Here is a 21,599-nt window from a genome sequence, read left to right on the forward strand (position 1 = left end):
GCCCATATACAACACTGAACACGGTGTATTGAAAGTGATCCCCATGATTAGGATGCACCCACATTGCACTCGCGAATTCTTTCCTACCAACTTCATCTTTGAATGGTGTCGTCCATTGCCGACCTTTGGCCGTCCTGGTCTATCGAATGGGAAAGACGGTCTAGGATTGCCTAGGGCACATGCCTGGCAGCATCAGGGAGATGTGCCGCTGAAGGAGGCGGGAGCCCATTCCGGCTCGCCGGTCCTCCTAGACGGCTCGAGACGTATTCCCCTGAGTGGGCTTTCGAGGAGATGGAGGGAAACATTATTAGTACTATGTTCTCTTCTTCGCCGCTTCTCGGCGCTCTAATCGTTAACTCTGTCCTGTTCTTTGGTCGTCGACCGTCATTTCCTACCGCCGTAATGGCTCCTCCAAAGAGAGTGGCCGTTGGAGAATCGGAAGACGAGGCCTTTAATGTGGAAAAGGAGCTTGAAATTATTGAGGGTTACGATTTACAACCGCTCGATGATAGTCCTGAGATTGCACTAGAGACTACGAAGCGGCGCGATCGCATTATGGAACATTGGAATGGGTAAGTGGACTATGGTAAAGTACCCGCATTGAAAAAATCCCAACGAAACCTTCATCTCCCTCCTGTCTTTACGCCTGACGCCTTTTATCTACCTTTTCCTAACATGTTCCGCGATCATGGCGACATAGTTACTTCCGAAAACTCAAGATCGACCCAGATAGTATCTGGCTTGATCCCTGCCGCGATCTGGACCAAGCAAAAAATAGGTGTCGTGGGTTTTTGCGGTATTACGTCCGGACTTCTGTGCAGAAGTTTGTCGTCCTTGGACCCGAAGAGTATGAAACCTGTCGAACAGTTAATTCCGCCTATACTCTCCTACAATATTGGAGGAACCTTATCGCCAAAGCCGACGCTACGATTCTGCAAGAGAAAAGGCGGCAAGATCCAGCAAACAAGCGACTCTGGCGGCTGAAGTTTATAGATCATCAGAACCAGCGTGGGGAAGGTCCTGTTTTCGAGATATCCAAGGTTGGTTGAGAATCCTGATCTAACCTTCACTTTTCTATCCCAATCGATGTGCTTTTGAGAAGCTCTTCTACTGACTAGCTTCCTCTAAACGTAGTGGATCTATAAAGCAGGTGCAGCGGAACTCGGGCTTATCACTGCTATACTCGTCGAAAAAATTGAAGCTACTAAAGAGGATGTGATCATAATTCTACGTACGCTCTGGGATCGCTCCGACGATATCCCTTGTAAGCCAGAACATCGAGTTTCGTTTCATGCTATGGCTGTAACCGCCAGCATTGGAGGGTTTAGACCAATTGCCTTAGTTAAGTTCCCTTATAGACAGATTCAACTGGCGATAGTACGGGACCCGAGAGATCCATCTAAGAGGACGATTGCGGCTACGTTTTCGGTTAAAATAGTGAAGAGACGTCGAGCAGTTCGTCGGAACAAGGATGCTACTATGTATACCATTTTAAAATCCTTTTTCTTTTCTTCGTTGACTAACATATCTCTCGTTACAGGCTGTCTTTTACAGTGTTCTTAGTACCAAATCTACTCCTATGCCTTGCAAGCCTTACTATTTCTCGTGCTATTTAAGACGACGCGTTCGACATCGGTGTTGACTCGGTGAAGGATCTACTTAAGCGACCTAATCTAGGCAAAGTAGACTATATCCCATTACACTAGAAAAAGGACAAGCTAGATGATCCCATCTTTAACCTTAATTATCGTACCTATAACAATTTGTGGCACCGATGTTGTTTCGTTGCCGGCTTACGAGAGGACCCCCGTCTCTATACCCTTCGAGTCGGTATAGGAGCGGATCTAGACGGTAAGGCGAACGGATCTCTTCTTATTCATAGTACCAAAATAGCACAAGCACCTTCTAATTCATAATATCTAGGCGTGGTATCCGATATATTGCGGAACTACGTTATGGCAAACACAACGGCAGTCTTCCAGAACAGCTACCAAACAAAACATGTCCGCACTAACCTTTTGAAAAAGAGGTTCCATGCGTTCATTCCTACTGAGGGGCAGGACGATGCTCTCGATCAAGCAATCCGCAGCATGTCGTTGAAGAGGGACCCGGACGCTCCTATCGACCCTACGCCAGAGGATTTATAAAAGTTTGAAAGGCGCAGCGATATATCCGCGCTCCGCTCACGTATAGAAGCTACCAAAGGAAACAAAAACGAGTGGAATCAGCTTCGAATAAAGGTCCGCCACTTGATCCGGCGTTTGTCAGACATACTAGTAAGGGAGAAAAGAAAGGAATATTTCAACCGGGTCGACAGATTGCGAGCTTTAGGCCAGGCAGTTCGAGCGGAGATCGGCGCCGCGACGTCATCAAGAAATCGCACGAATCCACACGGTCGTAGTAATGCTATCATCTACGTTACCCAATACCTGCAATGCTTTACAGCAAGGCCGGATAAGCGAAATCGGGTCAAGCTGCACTCGCCGGCACGTTTTTTGACCTTGCTCCTGTCATTTCTGCTGAACCATCCCACTGATGACAACCTGGGATATAATCATGGTCAGAATGAAAGCGAGAATGAGCTTATCAACGCCCAGGCCAGCACAGCGCAGGCCAGCACTGGATGCCAATCTTCCGCTGAAGCGGGGGATTCAGCAATATCTATTTGCTTTCTTTGCTATACACGGTTTAAAAAACGCTACAACCTCACGAGGCATTTCAAGGTATCTCACTTTGCGCGTGAGGGGATCGACCAGCCATTCTCATGTCCTGAATGCCGTCGGTGTGGGATGCCAGAATGTTCGATCACTGGCCGCGACAGACCAGATAGAATGCCGTGCTCATAGACCCGAAAGGGATCCAGATAGTACGTTAAATTGATTATTATTATTATTATTATTATTAGTTATTATTATTATTATTATTATATTCATTTCGGAGCTCTAGTTATGACATGTCTGTCGGTGGGCACGCTTCTGCTCGACTCATTGGACGGGATGTTTTCTCGATGTCATGGGCAGCTTGTAGGCTTCCCTGAGGCACGCGCTACACTGACGAATCATCATGGGTCCTTATAGGTGTGGAGCTAACGACCCTCCTCCAGCAACGATAAAGCGCCTAAGAATAGCAATGCTCGAAGGTGGGTGGATCTGCGGACGAATACTCGCGGAGGTACATGTACTTGATAAAGCTGCTCAGTCGAATCTGACTCTGCCATTATGGTACCTCAAATAGTCGAGTGTCAATATTAATATGCTTATGAAGATTTGGCTGCAGGGCTTCACGCATCTATATCATAACAAGATTCACTGATAAGTTCTGGTACTATGCCCAAAGCCTTATTACCCCCGATCACCTAAGTAAGCCTCTGTATAGCTACTCTGCGTTCTCGCTACGGAGCAGAAGAATAGACTTAAAGGTCAGGCATTGAGGAACTTCTCATGTGGACCACCGAAGCGCTCACCCGAGACGGCTAGCGTGTCGAGGATCCTTTGGAGCTCAGCCATATCTTCCTCAGTCAGTGATGCCGCTTTGCCGTTCTCGATGACCCGTTCTTCTCTGACCGACCCCGGAATGGGAATGCCACCCACACGACACACCCAACCAATGGCCACCTGCGCTGTCGTCACGCCCTTGCGCTTGGCGACCTTCTCCACAGCCTCGACAAGCTTGAAATTCTGGTCAAAGTTCTCGGGCTTGAAGCGCGGCAGCATGCGGCGCTTGTCGTCTGCCGCGAGATCATCGATCGTACGCAAGTCACCTGTCAGCCAGCCACGGCTAATAGGGCTGTATGCCACAAGGGGAATATTGACTACATGTAGGCCACAGTGTCAGCTAAGCACCTCTAGAAGGCCGCTTGTTTTGGCTTAACTCACGCTCGTGGCAGGCGTCCGAAATGCCGTTGTAGAGAGGTTCAGGGGTGAATAAGCTCAGTTCGACCTCGACTGAGGAGATAGGGTGGACGGCATGTGCCTCGCGGATTGTGTTCGCGCTGACTTCGCTCAGGCCGATACCGCGGATCTTGCCCTCCTTGACCAGTTCGGCCAGCGCCTTTACCGTTGTCTTAATAGGGACCTGAGGGTCAATCCGAGCGCACTCGAAGATGTCGATGGTCTTGGTGCCGTCGAGGACAATGGTAGCCTCCTCGACGGAGGCGCGGACACCTTCTGGAGTGTTGGTGGGTCCGTTGGGCATGCCTGTGAACCCCCCTTTGATGCACAGCACGACCTTGCTAGCGTCCTCGGGGTACTTCTGGAAGTAGTGTTTCAACAGATGCAGCGAGTTTGCCTGAGGCGTGCCGTAGTGAATACCCTGTGTGCTTGTGAGCTTTTTGTCTCGAAGCAGGACCTACTTCTTTTGGATCAACTTACGCCATTCCAAAGATTAGCACCCTGCTCCAGCGCTGTCTTCATAACCTTGACCGCGATGGGATAGTCAACAGGGGCCCACGGCATCGTCAGACCTGAGGCACAGAATGTCAGTAGTCATTCTTTTGCGTTAATCAATGAGTGCGTACTCCCCCAAAGCAATACCACGGGGCTAGAACAGGCTGTATGGGGGGTATGCCGACAATTACTCACCCATCATGCCGAACCCTACAGGGCCAATCACGCGGCCGTTGACATTGGTAAGTGCTGTTCTGCTGGCGCTCATGGTTAACGATGTGCTGTAAATTCTTGAATATGATGTGAAAGAAGCGAATAACCCTATTCGGCCTGAACAGGAACGTGTATACGATTGTAAGTAAGTAGTTGAGTTTAGGGCACAATTTTGGGCAATCCTCAATATATATAAGTGAGGTGCGGGCCGTATCTCAAGGGCCAAATAATTGGTCTCCGAAAGGTTGGGGATGTCTTTGTATGGATGTTGCCAGGGTTTTATGTCCGATCCTCCGATCCTCCGTTGCTCCATCTCCCTTCCCCTACAACCCCCCATCCCTGACCATTGCTGCAGGTCAACAGAGCACGATGGATGGTGGCGTCACCACGAGCCGCATGTTATGGACATGCCCAGCGGGTAACACAAAAAGCGAGACTCATAATTGGGCTTGGCACCACCACACCATACAAATTTATATACAGTATAGGATATCTCAACAACCACGTAACTAAATTAATTTCAATTTGAATATAAGCAAGTTTGAAGCTATTCGCACCCATAGCTTTCGTATATATATAAAAAGCGTGGCGGTTAGCCCGGCATTCCACCGCTATAACCAATAAGCTGCCCATCAGACTCGATGACTTTACATAGCCGATCAGGTATAGAAAGCACCCGTTTATTAATCCATTCCTGATTAAGACGCTCGTACCATGCCTCTTTTACTAATTGTACCGTTTCCTCGGGTTCCCAATGCCTATATTTCCTTACATATCTTTTGATCGGTTGCCAACAGTCCTCGATAATCGAGAGCTCCGGAGATCCTGCGCAATTAAAGAAACAATAAAGTCCTACTTCCGTTTTCCACCTCGAGACGGCGGAAGGCTTTGTCTTCGTAGATCTTGGTAGTACGTGACCGCTATCCTGATCCTCCTTAAGCACGAAATAGTCTCCATTTACGAGCCATCCGCCAACGACAGGCTTTAGGATATCGTTAAGATAGCATTCCTGCGTCATCTTCCCGTTTATATTACTCGGGATCTCGTAGAATACGAGTGGCCCTTTGAAATTGTATCCGACGGCTGCCCAAGCGTGGACTTTCTTCTTATCTTCCTCATCGGGATCATCGACGCGTTGAATGCATTTTGGATAATACCGTTGGCCTCGTTTCCGGATAATCAAAGTCTTGCCTTAGGGCCCAAGGCCAAAGTGAACGTCATCGCTAAATCTGACGTGTTTCTAGTACTTTGGCGTAGGGTATTTGGCGAGCATCTTTTTCGCGTATGCGACACGCTTAGTAGCCAATTGCTTTGAAACCTAGGCCTTTCGACAAGCGATACATTTCGACAAGCGATACATTTCGACAAGCGATACATTTCGACAAGCGATACATTTATGGTAATCAAGCGATTGCATTGCTCTTTGTATCGTACGTCCTGAGCAATCAATATCAGCCTCTATAGCGAGGGTTTCCCACGTCATTTCTCTGTCTTGAGAGTCCATCTCTTCTACCAACTGATCGAGCATTGCGAGCTGCGTAGGGCTGATGATTGGCTTCCGACCGCGTGTTTCTTTTTCACAAGTTCGTCGGTTTCCTCGAGAAGACTTTATAATTCGATAACCGGAGGATTTAGGTATACCGTTACGGTGGAATATTGAATTGTTCGAGCGCGTCGTCTCGAAACCATATAGTCTCCGTCGCACTCGTTCATGCTCGATTTCGCCGCGAACACGGGACTTTTTTGGAGTATCATGGTAAGGACCGGGATTTTGGGCATTTTTAGAAGCCTTTTGAGCTTAAGAGCGTGTATAAACCATGGCAGACGAATTAATTATTGATTGTTGATAACTATCTACAGAGTACTTTGTAAGGGGGCGGGCAAACATCGGCAATTTGTGAGTCTCGCTTTTTGTGTCACCCGCTGGGGCATGGCCCATGGTTGGCACAGGCTGAGAGCCTAAGCCTAATCAAGCCTAGCGTAGAGATGGAACCTCATCAAGATTCCTCTGTCATAGTTACCTTGTACTCTTCATCTCAATCTAGAATATCTTTGGCTACGCGTATGTTGTGTGCATCCAGCTACCGTGCCGTAACACCGCAATATTGAGTGTCATTCGGTGTCACGTCCAGCTGGATTACAGAACCTGGCTGAATGGCCTAGGCATGTCCAACAGGTGTGCCTTGGCGTGATCTCTGCACTGCGAGTTTTCCGTAGAGTAACGAATGGCCTGCAACACGTGCTGCTCTAGGACCTGTGGGCGGTGGTCAGGGGCTGCCAGCACGTAGCTGCAATTCTCTGATCAGTGGAAAGTGCACCGATTGCATGGCGTTTTGTCGTATCACTGGCTGAAATCAACTAAGTATCCTGAATGAGTCGCCTCCGATTGATGATTCGAATTTGGATGGCGGTACTTCAGTTTCCTACAGCCGATGTCAAGGACCATCGAAAGTCTGATTTGAGCCTCCCGACTCTCACAGTCCTGACGTCTCGAAGACGGGCGCAGTGAGTCATGCGTAAAAGACACCTTGGAAGTCCCGGCGTAAGTGGCAATCCATTCTAGTTAACATGGTACAGTCAAGTTGAGAATGGGCAGAAGCGATTGACCAAACCGCATATATTTCGTTGTACAATTATATATATGTTCCAGTTGTAGATGCAATCTATACCTTACCCTCCATATAAACTTCTTCTCTCCTGAAGCCATCGACAGCCACCGGTACCCGAGAGCTGCCTCCTCGTGGCGTGACAGAGCTGCTCAATGAAAAGACATAGTCCCAGCTCGACGCATCCTCAGTTGGGCCCGAGCAAGGTGCAATTACCACTCAACCGCAAAGCGGTTTCTCCATGCCTTACCGTAGCGGTAGAAAATCCAAGGCACCGGCATAAAGGCAAGACAATTGAAGCCCAGCACGCTGTTCCCCCGTCCTAGTCCTAGTTGCCTGTATGGGGAGGTGCTGCAAGGGTCAAGAAAGCCCCAAAGGGTAACCGAATGACCAAGTTCGCCGCGAGTGCAGACGCGCCAGCTTCAGCGCCAAAAACATCAACCAAATACGTTTGCGCCGGTATAATCACAAAGAGTGTACCGAAGCCAAGAATGAATGTCCCTATTATTGGCACGATCCAATGGACTTGATAGTACGCGGTCCATCCATAGAGAAAGCACCCAAGGGGCGTGAAGGGAGCGAACCACTTCATCAGGATCAGGCGCTCCTCCGCTTGGGCAACCTTGCCGTCCCTCTTCTGTCCCAGTAACTTGTCGCTCAATGCAGCGAAGAGGATCAAGGCAGCCATGAGACCAATCCCGAGGCCAAGGTAAGCAAGTCCGGAGATGACTACGTTGAAACCGTAGGTCTCGCCGAAAACCTGGGGGAAGGTCGTGAATAGTAGGAAGATGAGACCGAAGAGAAGGCCTATGTACAGTGACAAAGGAGCACGATGGGCGAAAAGATCAACAATTTTGCTAGTCTCACGACCGCTCGACGCATCATTTGCCTGGGTGTCTGACCGGTGTCTCCCTTGGCGAGCAGCCTGTCGTTTCCCGTCTCTTTCCTCAGGCGCTCTGCTTTGCGACGCAATAGAACCGACGCGCTGGTTTCCTGCATAAAGATTAATATAGCAGCTAAAAATACCCCGGACTGTGAAGAGTGTAAGAGTCAGATCATCGAGAATAGGGTCACGAAAGCCTTACAAGAATCAGAATGAGGCGGAACGACCAACGACATCCAATTGTCTCGGATACAAAACCGCCGATGATGGGGCCTAAAACCTAGGATGTTTTAGTAAACACGATCTTAGCTTAATCATGATCATCTAACCTACAGTACCGAGCAGGGGACCGAACCCGAACAGTGCAATGGCTCGTCCTCGCTCCTCTTGTGGAGTGACATCGGCCACAGTGCAATGGCTCGTCCTAGCTCCTCTTGTGGAGTGACATCGGCCACAGTGCCACCTCCAATACCCATAGGCCCCGAAGCAGCAGTGCCGCTGATAAATCGGAAAACGATAAACATGGCTGTGTTTGTGCTAAAGGCATAACCAACAGTGAAAGCGAAGTAGACTATGTTACAAGCGTAGTACATAATGAGACGACCGTAGAGCTACGATAGTGGTGCTAGGAACAAGGGCCCTACAGCGAGCCCTAAGGCGTAGATACTGACTGTATACTCCGGACGGTGGAGTTGGTGATATTGAATTCGCGGCCTAATTCTTCGGCCCTGGGGGCGAACATGGTTGATGCTAGGTTGCTGGGTTATAGGAGACGTCAGTGATAAACAGCGAATCCCACATCGGGGGTTTATGCGAGAGTTGAGTGACTAACGCTGAGAGAGTGAAGATGCCGACTATAATTATATGAAGGTTCTTGTTGGATTTGGGCCAATTCATGGGGTTAGCGGGATCATCGGGGCCGTCCTAGTCGACGATGTTGGGATCCGGCTCTGGGTCATGTTCGACGCCAGCCGCCACTGTCGAGGCGACGGAGCACTGCACTTCGGATTCTCGGCTCCCAAGAGTAGCTGCGTCCGTGTCAGCAGCTGGGACATCTGTCGTGGTCATGGTGAGATCTATCAGCAGCTGTTATGGACAGTGTCCTCGTCGTGGCTCTAAGGCTTGTAATGGGTTCAAATCCATGACATGCGTTCAGCTTGGCGAATAAAGAAGCTGAAATGTTGATAAAGGGGTGAAACAATAGTGAATATCAAATGGTTCGGTAATATTAGATTCCAAAGGAGGTGATATGCAGACTGTAGAGGCGCAGACAGAGAACTCATCCGATCGTCCGCTCAGAGTACGTCAAGACCTCCATTTGAAAGGACCTCCATCCATCATATTATTCATATATCCGCACCTTGAAATCACATGAGCTGGCTGCTAGGACGGTGTGAGGGTCGAACTTCAACAAAGGTCGGCGGACGGGGCATCGGAGCTTTGGATATATAGTGGAGCATTGTATATCGGAGGATCGGACAAGAGCGGAGCATCGGATCAATGCTTGGCTTGGATTGCTTACCTCCAGTACCTAACCCTCAACCATCTGTTCCTCAACTCACAGTCATCAACTCCACCTGTAATATGATTTCTGAAATGCAACCGGACTTAGACGATGTCTAACCAAAAAGATCCGGCGCCTGTCTACAGCGGACCTGGCAACACGCCAAGAGGTCGTACTCGGCTGCCATCTAGCAGGCGAAGAGACAAACCACAGTTATCCTGCAATTTGTGCAAGAGGCGCAAGTATGCTGTCTGCACATTTTTGAAGGTCCACGACTCTAATCCAGAGCCAGGCTGAAATGCGACCGAGAGCAACCTTGTAGTACATGCACAAGACGAGGCCTGGCTTCGACCTGCGTATACTCCTCGAGCACGCCATTGCCCAGGAATGAACCGAACCAGGTCCCCAGGCCTGTTTCCAGAATGCAGGACCGAATTCAGCAGCTTGAGAACCTGGTCTTGAACCTGATGCAGGTCGCCACGGGACGCGACACTGTGCAAATACCACAGACTGATCTTGGCCGTGCAAGCTCTGTTCCGACCAATGATAGCCCAGCCAGCACAACCCCAGGCGAGGACATCCCCGAAGATGCTTCGACCGCCGCCTCTGATCATGGGAGTACGAGGTTGAGCAAATCTGGCGCGAGCTACGTGAATAGCTCTCATTGGGCTGCCATCCTTGGGGAAATCGCAGAGCTCAAAGACCATCTTGAGGAGGAAGCAGAGCTGCAACATCCTCGGAGCATCTCTGACTCTCTTGATCCGAGCTTTTCGGGGCCGCAGTTGCTATATGGCTATCCAAGATATGCATCGAAGGCAGAGATCCTAGCTTCAATTCCGTCGCGGCCGGTTGTGGACAGACTGATCTCGTGCTATTTCAATCTTTTCGACATGTCCCCAGGTTGGTGTTAATCCGAGTCGGGCGTGTGGTAATACACTGATACCAAACACAGTCGTATTACACACCACTCAATTCCTCAAGGAGGTATGCGACTCATCCACCAACGAGCCAGTCTCAGTTGGCCCAGCTGACATGGTCCTACCTAGTATGAACAATTCTGGGAGAGTCCGTCTAGCACCCCCTCCGTCTGGCTGGGTCTACTATTCACTATCATGTGTCTTGCAGCTCAGTTCCAGAAGTTTGGCGTCGATCCCGGGGTGCAGCTCCCGCCGAGCCAAGGTCACGAGTCAGATCTGGGGACCATGGTAGAGTCATACAAGCTGAAGGCTGTGCAGTGTCTCATCCTGGGTAGATACGCCAGTGGAGGCCCCTACGTGTTGGAGACGCTGATGCTTTATTTCACTCTTGAGCATTTCCTCTGCAAGGATGCCGACGTCAGCGTATGGATCTTGTTGAGCACCATTGTGCAACTAGCCATGCATATGGGCTACCATAGGGACCCGAGTCACTTCAATGGCATGTCCGCTTTTGCGGGCGAGATGCGAAGACGCGTATGGGCGACCATCGTCGAACTCGATCTTGGCTTCTCCGCGCAGATGGGTCTGCCGAGATTAGTCAAGCCATGGCTGTCCGACACGGCCGAGCCTCGAAATCTTCTCGATACCGACTTTGATAAGGCCACTGCAGAGCTGCCACCATCCAGGCCCGCGGCAGAGCTTACTCCGATGCTCTATCGTCTCGGGAAGACTCGGATGATGGTGGCCTTTGGCTTGGTATGGGATTTTGCAGCTGACATAAGAAGTTACACGCCCAACGATGTAACCAAGATAGACGCCAAGCTCGAGGAAGCGCTCAAGGCGGTACCAGATTGCCTCAAGTGGCGGTCCATGGCACACTGTATCTTGGACCCGCCTCAGGTCATCTTACAGAAGGTCGTGCTGCAGATCATCTACTACAGGGCCAGAATAGTCCTACATCGAAAGTACATTAGCCGTGCACAGAACGCGGATCAGTATGCGCATTCCAGAGAGGTGTGCCTAAATGCCGCACTCAAGCTCCTTGACTTGCAACACATGATCGACGAAAACACGCGGCTATTTTGCCAGCTGTACCATGAGCGCTGGAGGATCTCTTCTCTCATCAACCACGACTTCCTCCTGGCCACAAGCATTCTCTGCTTCTATTTGCGGGAGGTCACCGGCGAGCCCTCGGACGTAGGCGAATCCGCGTTGGTCGAGAAGATCATGAAAACCCTGGAAAGGTCTCATGACATCTGGCTCCGCTCCAGCGATGCCTCCAAAGAGGCGCGGAAGGCGGCCAAAGCTTTGAGCGTCGTGATCGGTAATCGAAAGGTGCCATCGGCAACAGCACAGGCCGGGGGGACCAATGCAGTGAGCTCACAATCGCTAGCAGGCTATAGTGATTCGACAACCGATCATCATGGTGAGTATACACACCCACAAGACCTTCCGGCGAGCCTCGGTCAGCGATATGCGCGGCACATTTATGAGTTAACAAAGATGTCAGGGTACTTTTCGGATATCGACGTGGCGTCCCCATTCGTCGACCCTACGACATCTGGAAGCTGGAGAGACATGATGAACGAGCCTGTTGGATCTTATCTACTGCCGGAGACGGCGCCTTCGTCCACTTACGGACAGCAAATGACATACTGTAAGTGAACTTGGTGTAACCTAGTCCAGTTTGGAGTCGGTGGCTAACATGCGAGACAGCGCTGGATACCATGACCTCTTCTCAGTGGCCCTGGCAATCAATATGATGCTGTTCAGCGGTCTCTTTATTAACTTGATGGTGTTGACTTTCAGGCAGCTCCCGGACTATGTTGCCCTCCAAGCTGTTTTGGCGATTTTGAAGTCAGAGACGGTTATTCTGGGCCCGGCCACTGGGCGACATTGACTCAGATGGTGTTAGGGGTGGTAGTTCGGTCACCAATCTCACGTCAACGTGTACAAGGGCCTTGACTCATGAAGATATAAGAGACCGCAGGTTCACACTGGGGCCATTACGTATCATCGTAAGGGCCTGGCTGGTGCGTGTGCCTAACTCCAGCCGTCGCGTTAAGGAGTTCAGTCGGGCGGCATGGCGACCACTTTTGCCGGGGAGGCGGGGGATTTCGGTGTGGATAGGGACCGCCGAAGGTTGGGCAAGGTGGATTGAGGGACGATGATCGAGAGTGTGGTCATACAATACAACCCGCAGCAAGCAAAGGAAGATATCGGTACTTTTATCAACGAACCATAAACATCCATCGACGTAGCTAAGAAACGTCTCAACCCATCCGATCCACAAGTGTCCCCCATGATATCAGGCTCGCACCGTAGAACGCCGTTCCCCTGGAGACAAGTCTCGGCCACCGGGACGTTGGAGTGCCTCCCATAAATGTGTTCAGCGTCGCTGATCGCAGATTACAGATCCCGAAACTCCAGACGGTACGAAGTAGAAAGACACTAGACACAACCCGCCCGCTCCTCGATCCATCCATCAAAAGTTTAATCGCCGAGGACGCTCTCCGGCTCCTCCTCCGCGCCAGCGTTCACATCCTCATCTTCCTCCCGGTCCTCCTCCTCAATCTCATCCACCACCATCTTCTCCACCCCCTCCTCCTCCTCCTCAATCTCATCATCCTCCACCTCCATCACTCTCTCCGCACTCTTCATCCCCTTCCCCCCCTTCTTTTGCGGCTGCGCCTTCCCCGTCGCCCCCTTTTTCTTCCCCCCTGCCGCCCGCTTCTCAAAAAACCCCACCACCTCCCGAAAATTCGCCCCCAACCTCCCTTTATTCCGCCCGAGCCGCTCCGCCACCCGTTTTCCGACCAGCCCCGCCGCCACCGCCAGCACCAGCTTCGACGCTAGCTCGCACAGCCGCTGCTCCGCGACCAGCGTCCGCTGCAGCCGCTCCCGCCGCCTCTCCTCCGATGTCTCCGCGTCCTCGTCCTCGTCGATCTCCTCCTCTGACTCAGGCTCTTCGTCCACCGTCTCCGGCTCCTCCTCCTCGTCGTCGCCCGTCTCGAGAGCCCGCCCGCTGCGCCGCGCGTAGGTCCGCTCCGCCGCGCCGAGCACCTGGATTGAGAGATCCTGCAGCGCAGGGTCGACGTTGAGGACGAGCGCGAGGAAATCCTCGTGGGGTGAGGTGGCGGAGGACGAGGCACCGTTGGGCTGCGCGAAGCGACCTTTGAATTGGCGGAGGGTGCTGAACGCGCAGGCGAGGTCGTAGACGGCGCCGACGCAGGCGCAGCGGACTTCGTCGGCGCCGGGACGGGAGCGGATGACGGTGGCGAGGGCTTTGACGAAGGCGTCGCGGTGGGCGGCGAGGGTATCGAGGTGGGCGTCGGGGATGGAAGTTGGGGGGGTGGTGGAGAGGAGGGCGGCGAGGTGCTTGACTTTCCAGAGAAGGTGGAAGAGGAGGGCCTTGGTGGCGTTCAGGACGAGAGCATCTTCTTCGGTGTTGATCTCGGGTGGGATGCCGGTGCCGGGAACGCCGCGGTGGAGGAGGGTGGTAAGGAGGGAGATGGAGTCAGAGTGGGGGGAGGGTTGGGTAGAGGAACGGCTTTTGGATTTGGATTTGGTGCGGTGGGAGGTGGTGGGGGACGCTTCGAGGGGGTCGGTGCAATCGGAGATGCTGGAAAGGTTGGCGATGCGGAGGACAGTGTTGCTTAATGCTAGGAGTGCATTGGACTTTAGACTGCCGCGGGTCATGAGATTCCCGGCTTGAGCTGAGAAGTGCAGCGCAGACATGGTATCGTCCCACAGAGATTGTAATTTGCCGGCAGTGATCTCCTCCAGGTCTTCGTAGCTCTTCGCATGTAAGAGTGCCATGCTTGCCTCCGCGAGGACAGACTCATTGCCATGCGTTAGGAATTGTTTGTTGATATCATCTAGCAAGGCGGGAAGCATGGTGGACTCTTCACGAAGGGCTTGGAAGATATCCAGATTCAGAGCTCGCTCCAATCGCAGCACTGCCGATGCCGTCGACGGCTGGGCCCCAAACTTGTTCAGTAGACGAGGGATGAGTTTCGCTAGGTTCTTCGATGCCTCCTCTTGCTCGTCGATGAGCCCTTGTTTCTGAGCTTTGGTCCGCTTGACCTTCTTGTCAGCGAGGGTTTGCGCCGTCTCCGTCAAAGAGAGTTTGACGGACGCATTCAAGATCTCGAGAACGATGAGCTCTTCGGCGTCGGAAAGTCGGACGGCATCTTTGAACCGCACGGCAATATCGTTGGTCGCAACGCCATTCACAATGGGAGCTGAGTGATCGAAGAGCAGATACGCTGCGAGGTACTCCCAATCTAGGAACTCCGCCAAGTCTCGAGATTTTTCGCAGAGCAGGGTTGCCGCCATCGAAAATCGAGATTCGACGCCCGAAGCGATGAGCAGGTAGCGATCGCTTCCCGGAACTCGTTCGTGGTTCGTTGGTTCGGTCTCATCAGAATCGTACGCCTCTAGCAGCTCCACCAAACTCTTAATCTTCAGCCACTCGAGTGTCGGAGCTTCAGGATTCTCCGCATGCTCGGAGTCCTCGAGTATCTCCTGCAATGACTCCACTCCGCCGACGTCTTCCACTTTTAGCTCATAGATGTCCATGACGTTCTGCGCGAAGAACGGCACGACTGCCTGCCGCACCCGGGCTTCCGAATCGTAGATCAACTTGCCGACCACATCGATATCGTCCGGCTCGATGGACCCGTTTTCCCGTAGCGTGTCAAGCAGCTCCACCGACGCGCTACGGACCACCGGGTCGGCGTCTTGCGTCGCCATCTCGACCATGCGTTGCCGAAACCGCTCGATGAAGGAGCGGAGCCCCGCGAGGCGGTCCGGTTTACTGAACAGGTCACGCAGCTTTCGGACGACTTCGAGACGGGTGGGTGCATGTGTGTCGGAGAGGACCCAGCCGAGGTACCGGAGGTAGTGACCTTCGAGGAACAGGTCGGGGTATTGCGAGATCCAGTAGCTGAGGGCTTGGACGCAGTCGACGCGGATTCGAGGGTCGATGTCTCGGTAACGATGGACGAACACCGTGTCAAACCAGCCCTTGATGATCTCGTCTAAAGTCTCAAGATGCAGGGTTTGGTCCGCAACCTTTTTCTCGATGTCCGCGACTCTAGACTTGTTGGGCCTGCCCTTCTTCTTCTCACCATCGAGTTGTCGGACAGTTTGCGCTTTTGTAGCAACGAGTTCACTGCCGACGTCGCATAACGCGCTGACTATGGCTAGAGAGGCGACGGTCGCGGTGTGGCGGAACGGCCTGTTGCTGGCTGAGGTCATGGACGCAAGCCATGACATAATATTTTCCATTAACGCTGGGTCGTCGAACATGGTTGTGGCTGCTATGGATCTGACGAGAATTTCGTAAAACTCGACCATGGTCTGCTTGAATGAGACGGCACCTTTGCCGCGGGCAATCAAGGGGTATTCTGTGACATTTTGCTGGAGAGTGATCAGTTATCGCCCTGGTACCATTCAGACAGGGCGTCTCACCGATTGATACTCATCTTGGATATCCGTAAGCTTCTCCGTAAAGTGATCGGGATCCTCTACAAGCGTCGCGTCCACATTATGATCGCATCCCGCACACTTCAGGGTGAAGGTAAACAGATCCGCAACCGCCGCCGATTCCCCGTCGCGAAATGCCGCAAGCCACGATGTAATCGCCTCCTCGATCGTCTTCCGGCCACTGAAAACATCGCCTGGTATCTCTAGTTAGCCAACGTCATGGTCACGCTCGTCTCAAGTTAGCATACCATACAACCCCTTCCCAACAGCGATCGCACTCTCCCTCGGCCTCGGCCTTCTACTCCTCTTCGCCTTCGCCGCCCGCACTGCCGGCCGAATCGCCAAATTCACCTCGCCCGCTCCATTCGCCTTCGGCTTCTTCGCCGCCGGTTTCCGCTGACTTCCGCTCTTCCGTTTGTTCCTCCGCTGCTCCCTCCGCTCCTCTTCGCTCGGCTCACTGTCGTCCTCGTCCTCGTCGTCTTCGTCGGACGCGTCGTCCTCCATATCAACATCCTCGTCCTCGGCGCCGTAGTCGCGTTTCCGCTTCGTGGCTTGGCTAGAGGTGGGCGGCGCGAAGACTTCGGGCTTCTTGACGACGCGTCCGGATTTGCGCCGGTTGTCAGGGGCGGACGCGGGCGCGTCGAGGTCGCTGACATCGGTGGTGTCCATGTTGGCGGGAATAGAGTGAAGCAAGAGACGCGTGGGACGGGGAGTGGTTGCTAAGTGGCTGGAACGGGAAATGCACGCTGGTTGCGGTGATAGACAGGGAGGAAATCAGAGCGCGCAAGCCATGGATTTAATCGAGGGATGCGCGTTGCAATGGTGATATGGAGATAGTCGTGATGGCTCAGGGAGGACGCGTCACGGGAGCGATTGGATAAGATAGGAAAGAAAAGATGAGGGGAGAGGAGGGGAGAAATAAATGGTGGATGGGTGAGCGCGTTTTTGAGGTCGGAGGTGAAGGGAATGATGAAGTGCAGAGGTGAACGTTGCGGAGTTTCACTCACTGGAGTTGCTTGGGGCTTCGGAGGAGGGATGGGGAAGTTGCGCTGGTTGCGACTGCCTGTCCATTGAGTCCACGCTGTTGATGTGGAAGGTGGGGGCGGCAAACGCCGCGACGCGTCCCCTGTCGCTCCTGCTCCTCAAGACCCTGGCCCACCTGGCCGCCATAGAAATTCCAATTGGAGACAATACTAGACAAATGCAATAATAAGTTCTCCTATCAATATAAATTCAATGGCAATCCGAATGCTAGCATATGTAAGTAGTTCAGGCATCCGCCCACACAATACGCAGCCACTTAATAAATCTAGTTCCGAACCGCTCAGCCAAGCGAAACAATAGCAATGTCCCCTCGCTCCCTCAATCCATCCCAACGTCCCCCCCCATAATGACCTCCCCTTTCCCAACCCTCCCCCTCGGCCCTGGCGTCGGCGAAATCACCCTCCATCCCCTCCGCACCGCCCAACCCGCCCTCCAATCCCTCCGCTACCAATATCCCCTCAAACTCGTCGCCCCCGCCCCCTCCACCGTCTCCTCCCCCCCCTCCTCCCCCCCGACCACCCACCTCGTCCACACCATCTTCCTCCTCACCTACGGCGGCGGCCTCGTCGCCGGCGACGTCATATCCCTGCACGTCTCCCTCGCCGCCGCCGCACGCCTCGTCCTCCTCACGCAAGGCAGCACGAAGGTCTACAAGGCACCGAGCGGGGGTGCGGGCGCGCGGCAGCGCATGGAGGTGGCGTTGCGGGACGACGCGATGTTGTGCTATCTTCCGGACCCGGTGCAGCCGTTCGCGAAGAGCGCATTCGAGCAGGCGCAGGTATATGTGTTGCATGGCGCAGAGGCGAGTCTGTGTGTGGCGGATTGGGTGGCGGAGGGGCGGAGGGCGAGGGGGGAGAGATGGGGCTTTGGGGGGTATGGGTCGCGGAATGAGGTGTGGGGGTGTGAGGCAGGGGGAGGGGGGAGGCGGTTGCTGGTGAGGGATAATGTGTTTTTGACGGATAAACATGGGGCGAATGGGGACTTTGCGGCGGCGGTGGATGGGCTGGGGGCGGTGGGGACGTTGATTTTGGGGGGGCCGGGGTTTCGGGGGGTGGGAAGGTTTTTTATGGAGGAGTTTCAAGCGATGCCGAGGGTGGGGGGGAAGAAGTGGGATGGGAGTGAGGGGGAGGAGGAGGAGACGGGGAGGGAGCGGTGGAGGGCGAGACGGCTGAAGGAGGAGGGGCGGGATGGGGTGCTGTGGACGGCAGCAGATGTGAGAGGGTTTGTGTTGGTGAAGTTTGGCGCGAGGGAGGTGGAGGGAGTGAAGGTGTGGCTTCGGAATATGCTGAGGGAAGAAGGGACGGTTGAAGCGACGTTCGGGGAGCGTGCGCTGCTCTGTATGAAATAGACAAGACACAAAGGTCGCAGCCTAATGAAATATAGCTGTAAACCCGCTACGAGGATCCCTTCTGCTTCTGCTTCCTCACCATCTCTCGATATGCCTCGATCACCTTCGCCCGCTCCCCCTGCAGCTCCTCCCGCCGCTTCAAACTCCCCGCCAACTTCGGCACGTCCGCCGCCATCACCTTCGCCCCCTTCACCTTCAGCACCTCCCTCGGCACGCTCTTGAACTGCGGCGGCGCCTTCGCCACATCATGCAACCCCTTCGGCCGATCCCGCTTCCCCTCCAACACCGCCCACGGATCATCCTCCTCATCCACCCCTTTTCTCCCCTTCTTCCCTCCCGCGTTCCCCCCAAACACCAACCCCTCCTCTTCCTCCTCCTCCTCCTCCGCCAACTCCTCCGCTTCCTCCCGCTTCTCCCGATACGCCGCCTCGTCCTTCCGCCACTGTGCCTGCAGCCTTAGCAACTTCTTCTCATGCTTCGTCCGATGCTCATCTTTCCCCTCGCCCTTCTTCATCTTGCGCGCCAGCCCCGCGATCGGCATCGCCTGGTCCACCCGCGCTGCGAAGTCCGCGAGCTTCTCCCCGTGCTTGATCGTTAGTTCGGGTATGGGTTCCTCCTCCTTCTTCGGCGGCGCAGGGGTGATCGGAGCTTGAGGTTTGCCTTTGCCTTTGCCTTTGCGGGGGGCGTCACCGTTGTCCGGGCCTTTGGGGCGCTTTTCGCCGCGGCCGAGGCGCATGAGTTGGAGGAACGCACGGGGGGTGTCGTTGGCCCATTGGTCGGGGTCCTTAGAGAGCTTGGGCTTTTTGGCACGTTTGGGGCCTTTGGGAGGGGGAGGGGGGTTGTGGCCGGGTCGGAGGGGTTTGGCGATCATGGAGGGAGGAAGGTCGGCACTGGGGAGGTTAGTGATGTGATAGTTGGACGGAATAGGCATTCGTGGGGACGTACTCTCGTCCTTTATCATCATCTCGCTTTCTTTTATGTTTGTGAGGCATGGCGATTTAATTTCCTTGCTATAATCCGTAGCAGGATATGGTATTGTACTGTAGAGGTACGAGGGACTTTGATAATAATCTTACGGAGAAATTTTGATGTCTTCGGTTGACGCCAGTGATTGGTTGGTTTGGTGGCGGGTTCAGGGTTCGCTGTGACGTCGGTCTCTGGTCCCCGGCCCTTGACTGACGCCCATCGACTCGACCACAAGGCTGTTGACTGTTCCTGACTCTCTTCCTGTCCGTCTTATTCATCATTGTTACATTCCCGTCTCAATCCCGAAACCCGAGTCACCATCGAACGACGCTGGGGTAGTGACCATTTCCTTTTGTTTTGGCGCGTCTCTCTATTTTTGTTTCATGTTTAGTCATTACCCCTCCGCGGGAACCCGTGGTCAATGGAACTGAGCCGACAATTGGTATAGACGATTACACAGGAACACTCCCGATTATAGACATGCAGCAGGAGCTTTAAACCAGCCGGATTTTGCTGTAGGCAGATATTTACTTGAACCTTCGAACATGGCCTTGCCATCTCACGAAGCTGGCCTCCCGGAGACGAGGTCACATCGAAGAGAGGATGACGCAGAGTCCGAGGACGGCCGATCATACAAAGATGAGGACAGAGAGCGGCTGCTTATGAGTGAAGAAGTCCCCGAAGGCCGGTCTTTTATACCTCCATTTTGGAAGCGGTTTGGCCGTATATTCCGAAGCAATGGGCCTTTTCGGTTCGAGTCTTCTGGCTCGTACCCTGCGTCCCCCCGTCTTCCTCGACCGAAGACCTTTGGTGGACATTGTCTTGGCCTCATCGTAGGGTTCTTGACTGTTCTGTAAGTGGCCAATCCCGGCATCTTACTGCTTCGATGCTAACGGCGATGCGCGATAGTGGATTGATCCATGTGACGTACTTTGTGCTTGGTCTCGGCCCCCTCTTCTGGACTACAAGCGGGAATACCTACCCTGACGACTGGCGGCACGGACAGTCATCCGATGATTGGATGCGATACACGACGGATTTTACACGAGATATCCTCCCGATACCATGTCATTCCCACAACGACTACTGGCGGAAAGTGCCCGTCTTCGAAGCAATTCATTACGGCTGCACCGGCGTGGAAGCCGATGTCTGGCTGTTTGACGACGAGCTTTATGTCGGACACAACATTGCGGCATTGACGAGAAATCGGACGTTCCGTAGCCTCTATGTTGAACCGCTGGTGGCGCTTCTGGATAAGCAGAACGGGAACACCTCGTTCCCTGATGATGCTGGTCTCCGAGGGATCTTCGACGAAGAGCCGGAGAGGACGGTCGTCTTGCTTGTCGACTTTAAGAACGGCGCCGACTCCATCTGGCCATACGTCCAACACCAACTCGAACCACTGCGCCAGAAAAACTACTTATCCTACTTCGATGGCCACACCGTCATCCCCCGCCCCATCACTGTCGTCGCCACCGGTGATGCTCCCTACCCGCTCGCCATCGCTAACTCCACCTACCGCGACATGTTCTTTGATGCGCCCCTCTCCTCCCTCACCGCCTCACTCCAATCCTCCGAGCCTTTCAACAGCAACAACTCCTACTACGCCAGCACCAACTTCATCGCCGCCATCGGCTACCCCTGGTTCGGCTCCCTGAGTGCCGCGCAGCGCGCGACCATCACACGGCAGGTCGACGCGGCGCACGCGCGGGGTCTGAAGGCACGGTATTGGAACACGCCGGGGTGGCCGGTCGCATGGCGGAACCATGTGTGGACGACGCTGGTGGAGTTGGGGGTGGATTATTTGAGCGCGGATGATTTAAGGGCGGTGGCGGAGCATGATTGGAGGAAGCAGAAGGATAGGGATTGGTAGGGAGGAGGGGGGGTAGGGGAGACGATGGGCGGGCGGTGCATATAGTTCTTCGTTCCTTTAGATTAGCATTTGAGATACCCTGTGGATAGACGAGCGACACTCCTTGATGTTTGATGATGGGGTGTAGGGCCATGGTGCTTTTTAGCCGTTTCTATAGAACGAATACTGATTGTTCGCACGGCACGTTGGCCATTGCGAGGCCTAGTACATATAACTAAACATTACCTACTGTATGGTATCCAGTGAATTGATGTTGCTTGACGTACTGGTCATACGAAATCCAATTGTTCACCCATATCGAGCGCCTCCGCCAAGCACTGCCACTGTCACCCACCTGCCAAACCGCACCCTTCAAAACAATCTCCAGCCA

At 53.5% G+C, this 21,599-nt stretch overlaps 9 protein-coding genes across 9 annotated transcripts; 4 read left to right on the plus strand and 5 right to left on the minus strand.

Annotated features, from left to right (window-relative positions):
- Positions 1–1,942: 1,942 nt before the first annotated feature.
- On the plus strand, positions 1,943–2,272 carry P152DRAFT_455447 (uncharacterized protein). The gene has a single exon (XM_033678788.1). It carries the CDS (start codon positions 1,956–1,958, stop codon positions 2,145–2,147), a length of 192 nt encoding a protein of 63 aa, XP_033537354.1. The 5' UTR covers positions 1,943–1,955; the 3' UTR covers positions 2,148–2,272.
- A 936-nt stretch (positions 2,273–3,208) lies between these two features.
- P152DRAFT_455448 (Aldo/keto reductase) lies at positions 3,209–4,756 on the minus strand. The gene is made up of 4 exons (XM_033678789.1): positions 4,581–4,756; positions 4,371–4,462; positions 3,876–4,311; positions 3,209–3,811 (listed from the first exon to the last, which is right to left on the minus strand). Exons 1-4 carry the CDS (start codon positions 4,651–4,653, stop codon positions 3,420–3,422), a joined length of 993 nt encoding a protein of 330 aa, XP_033537355.1. The 5' UTR covers positions 4,654–4,756; the 3' UTR covers positions 3,209–3,419.
- Positions 4,757–5,190: 434 nt separating this feature from the next.
- On the minus strand, positions 5,191–6,435 carry P152DRAFT_455449 (uncharacterized protein; the record flags this gene model as incomplete). Its single annotated transcript, XM_033678790.1, has 2 exons — positions 5,991–6,435; positions 5,191–5,789 (listed from the first exon to the last, which is right to left on the minus strand). Exons 1-2 carry the CDS (start codon positions 6,124–6,126, stop codon positions 5,191–5,193), a joined length of 735 nt encoding a protein of 244 aa, XP_033537356.1. The 5' UTR covers positions 6,127–6,435.
- Positions 6,436–7,416: 981 nt separating this feature from the next.
- Positions 7,417–9,155, minus strand: P152DRAFT_505542 (MFS general substrate transporter; the record flags this gene model as incomplete). Its single annotated transcript, XM_033682440.1, has 9 exons — positions 7,417–7,540; positions 7,588–8,011; positions 8,083–8,236; positions 8,290–8,367; positions 8,421–8,515; positions 8,551–8,698; positions 8,755–8,845; positions 8,920–9,011; positions 9,090–9,155. The coding sequence occupies 9 exons, from the start codon at positions 9,153–9,155 to the stop codon at positions 7,417–7,419; spliced, it is 1,272 nt and encodes a 423-aa protein (XP_033537357.1).
- Positions 9,156–9,650: 495 nt separating this feature from the next.
- On the plus strand, positions 9,651–12,173 carry P152DRAFT_429985 (uncharacterized protein; the record flags this gene model as incomplete). Its single annotated transcript, XM_033677377.1, has 4 exons — positions 9,651–9,833; positions 9,884–10,491; positions 10,544–10,575; positions 10,638–12,173. The coding sequence occupies exons 1-4, from the start codon at positions 9,703–9,705 to the stop codon at positions 12,171–12,173; spliced, it is 2,307 nt and encodes a 768-aa protein (XP_033537358.1). The 5' UTR covers positions 9,651–9,702.
- An 828-nt stretch (positions 12,174–13,001) lies between these two features.
- P152DRAFT_390087 (uncharacterized protein) lies at positions 13,002–16,667 on the minus strand (the record flags this gene model as incomplete). Its single annotated transcript, XM_033676022.1, has 3 exons — positions 13,002–15,932; positions 15,972–16,192; positions 16,247–16,667. The coding sequence occupies 3 exons, from the start codon at positions 16,665–16,667 to the stop codon at positions 13,002–13,004; spliced, it is 3,573 nt and encodes a 1,190-aa protein (XP_033537359.1).
- A 377-nt stretch (positions 16,668–17,044) lies between these two features.
- Positions 17,045–18,413, plus strand: P152DRAFT_194686 (urease accessory protein). The gene is made up of 2 exons (XM_033674286.1): positions 17,045–17,258; positions 17,312–18,413. The coding sequence occupies exon 2, from the start codon at positions 17,389–17,391 to the stop codon at positions 18,388–18,390; it is 1,002 nt and encodes a 333-aa protein (XP_033537360.1). The 5' UTR covers positions 17,045–17,258; positions 17,312–17,388; the 3' UTR covers positions 18,391–18,413.
- On the minus strand, positions 18,069–19,439 carry P152DRAFT_505546 (uncharacterized protein). Its single transcript, XM_033682441.1, has 2 exons — positions 19,336–19,439; positions 18,069–19,280 (listed from the first exon to the last, which is right to left on the minus strand). The coding sequence occupies exons 1-2, from the start codon at positions 19,380–19,382 to the stop codon at positions 18,437–18,439; spliced, it is 891 nt and encodes a 296-aa protein (XP_033537361.1). The 5' UTR covers positions 19,383–19,439; the 3' UTR covers positions 18,069–18,436.
- A 155-nt stretch (positions 19,440–19,594) lies between these two features.
- P152DRAFT_429995 (uncharacterized protein) lies at positions 19,595–21,460 on the plus strand. The gene is made up of 2 exons (XM_033677378.1): positions 19,595–20,209; positions 20,266–21,460. The coding sequence occupies exons 1-2, from the start codon at positions 19,902–19,904 to the stop codon at positions 21,227–21,229; spliced, it is 1,272 nt and encodes a 423-aa protein (XP_033537362.1). The 5' UTR covers positions 19,595–19,901; the 3' UTR covers positions 21,230–21,460.
- The last annotated feature ends 139 nt before the right edge of the window (positions 21,461–21,599 follow it).

This window comes from Eremomyces bilateralis (assembly GCF_010015585.1).
Source record: "Eremomyces bilateralis CBS 781.70 unplaced genomic scaffold P152scaffold_3, whole genome shotgun sequence".
NCBI classification, from domain to species: domain Eukaryota; kingdom Fungi; phylum Ascomycota; class Dothideomycetes; order Eremomycetales; family Eremomycetaceae; genus Eremomyces; species Eremomyces bilateralis.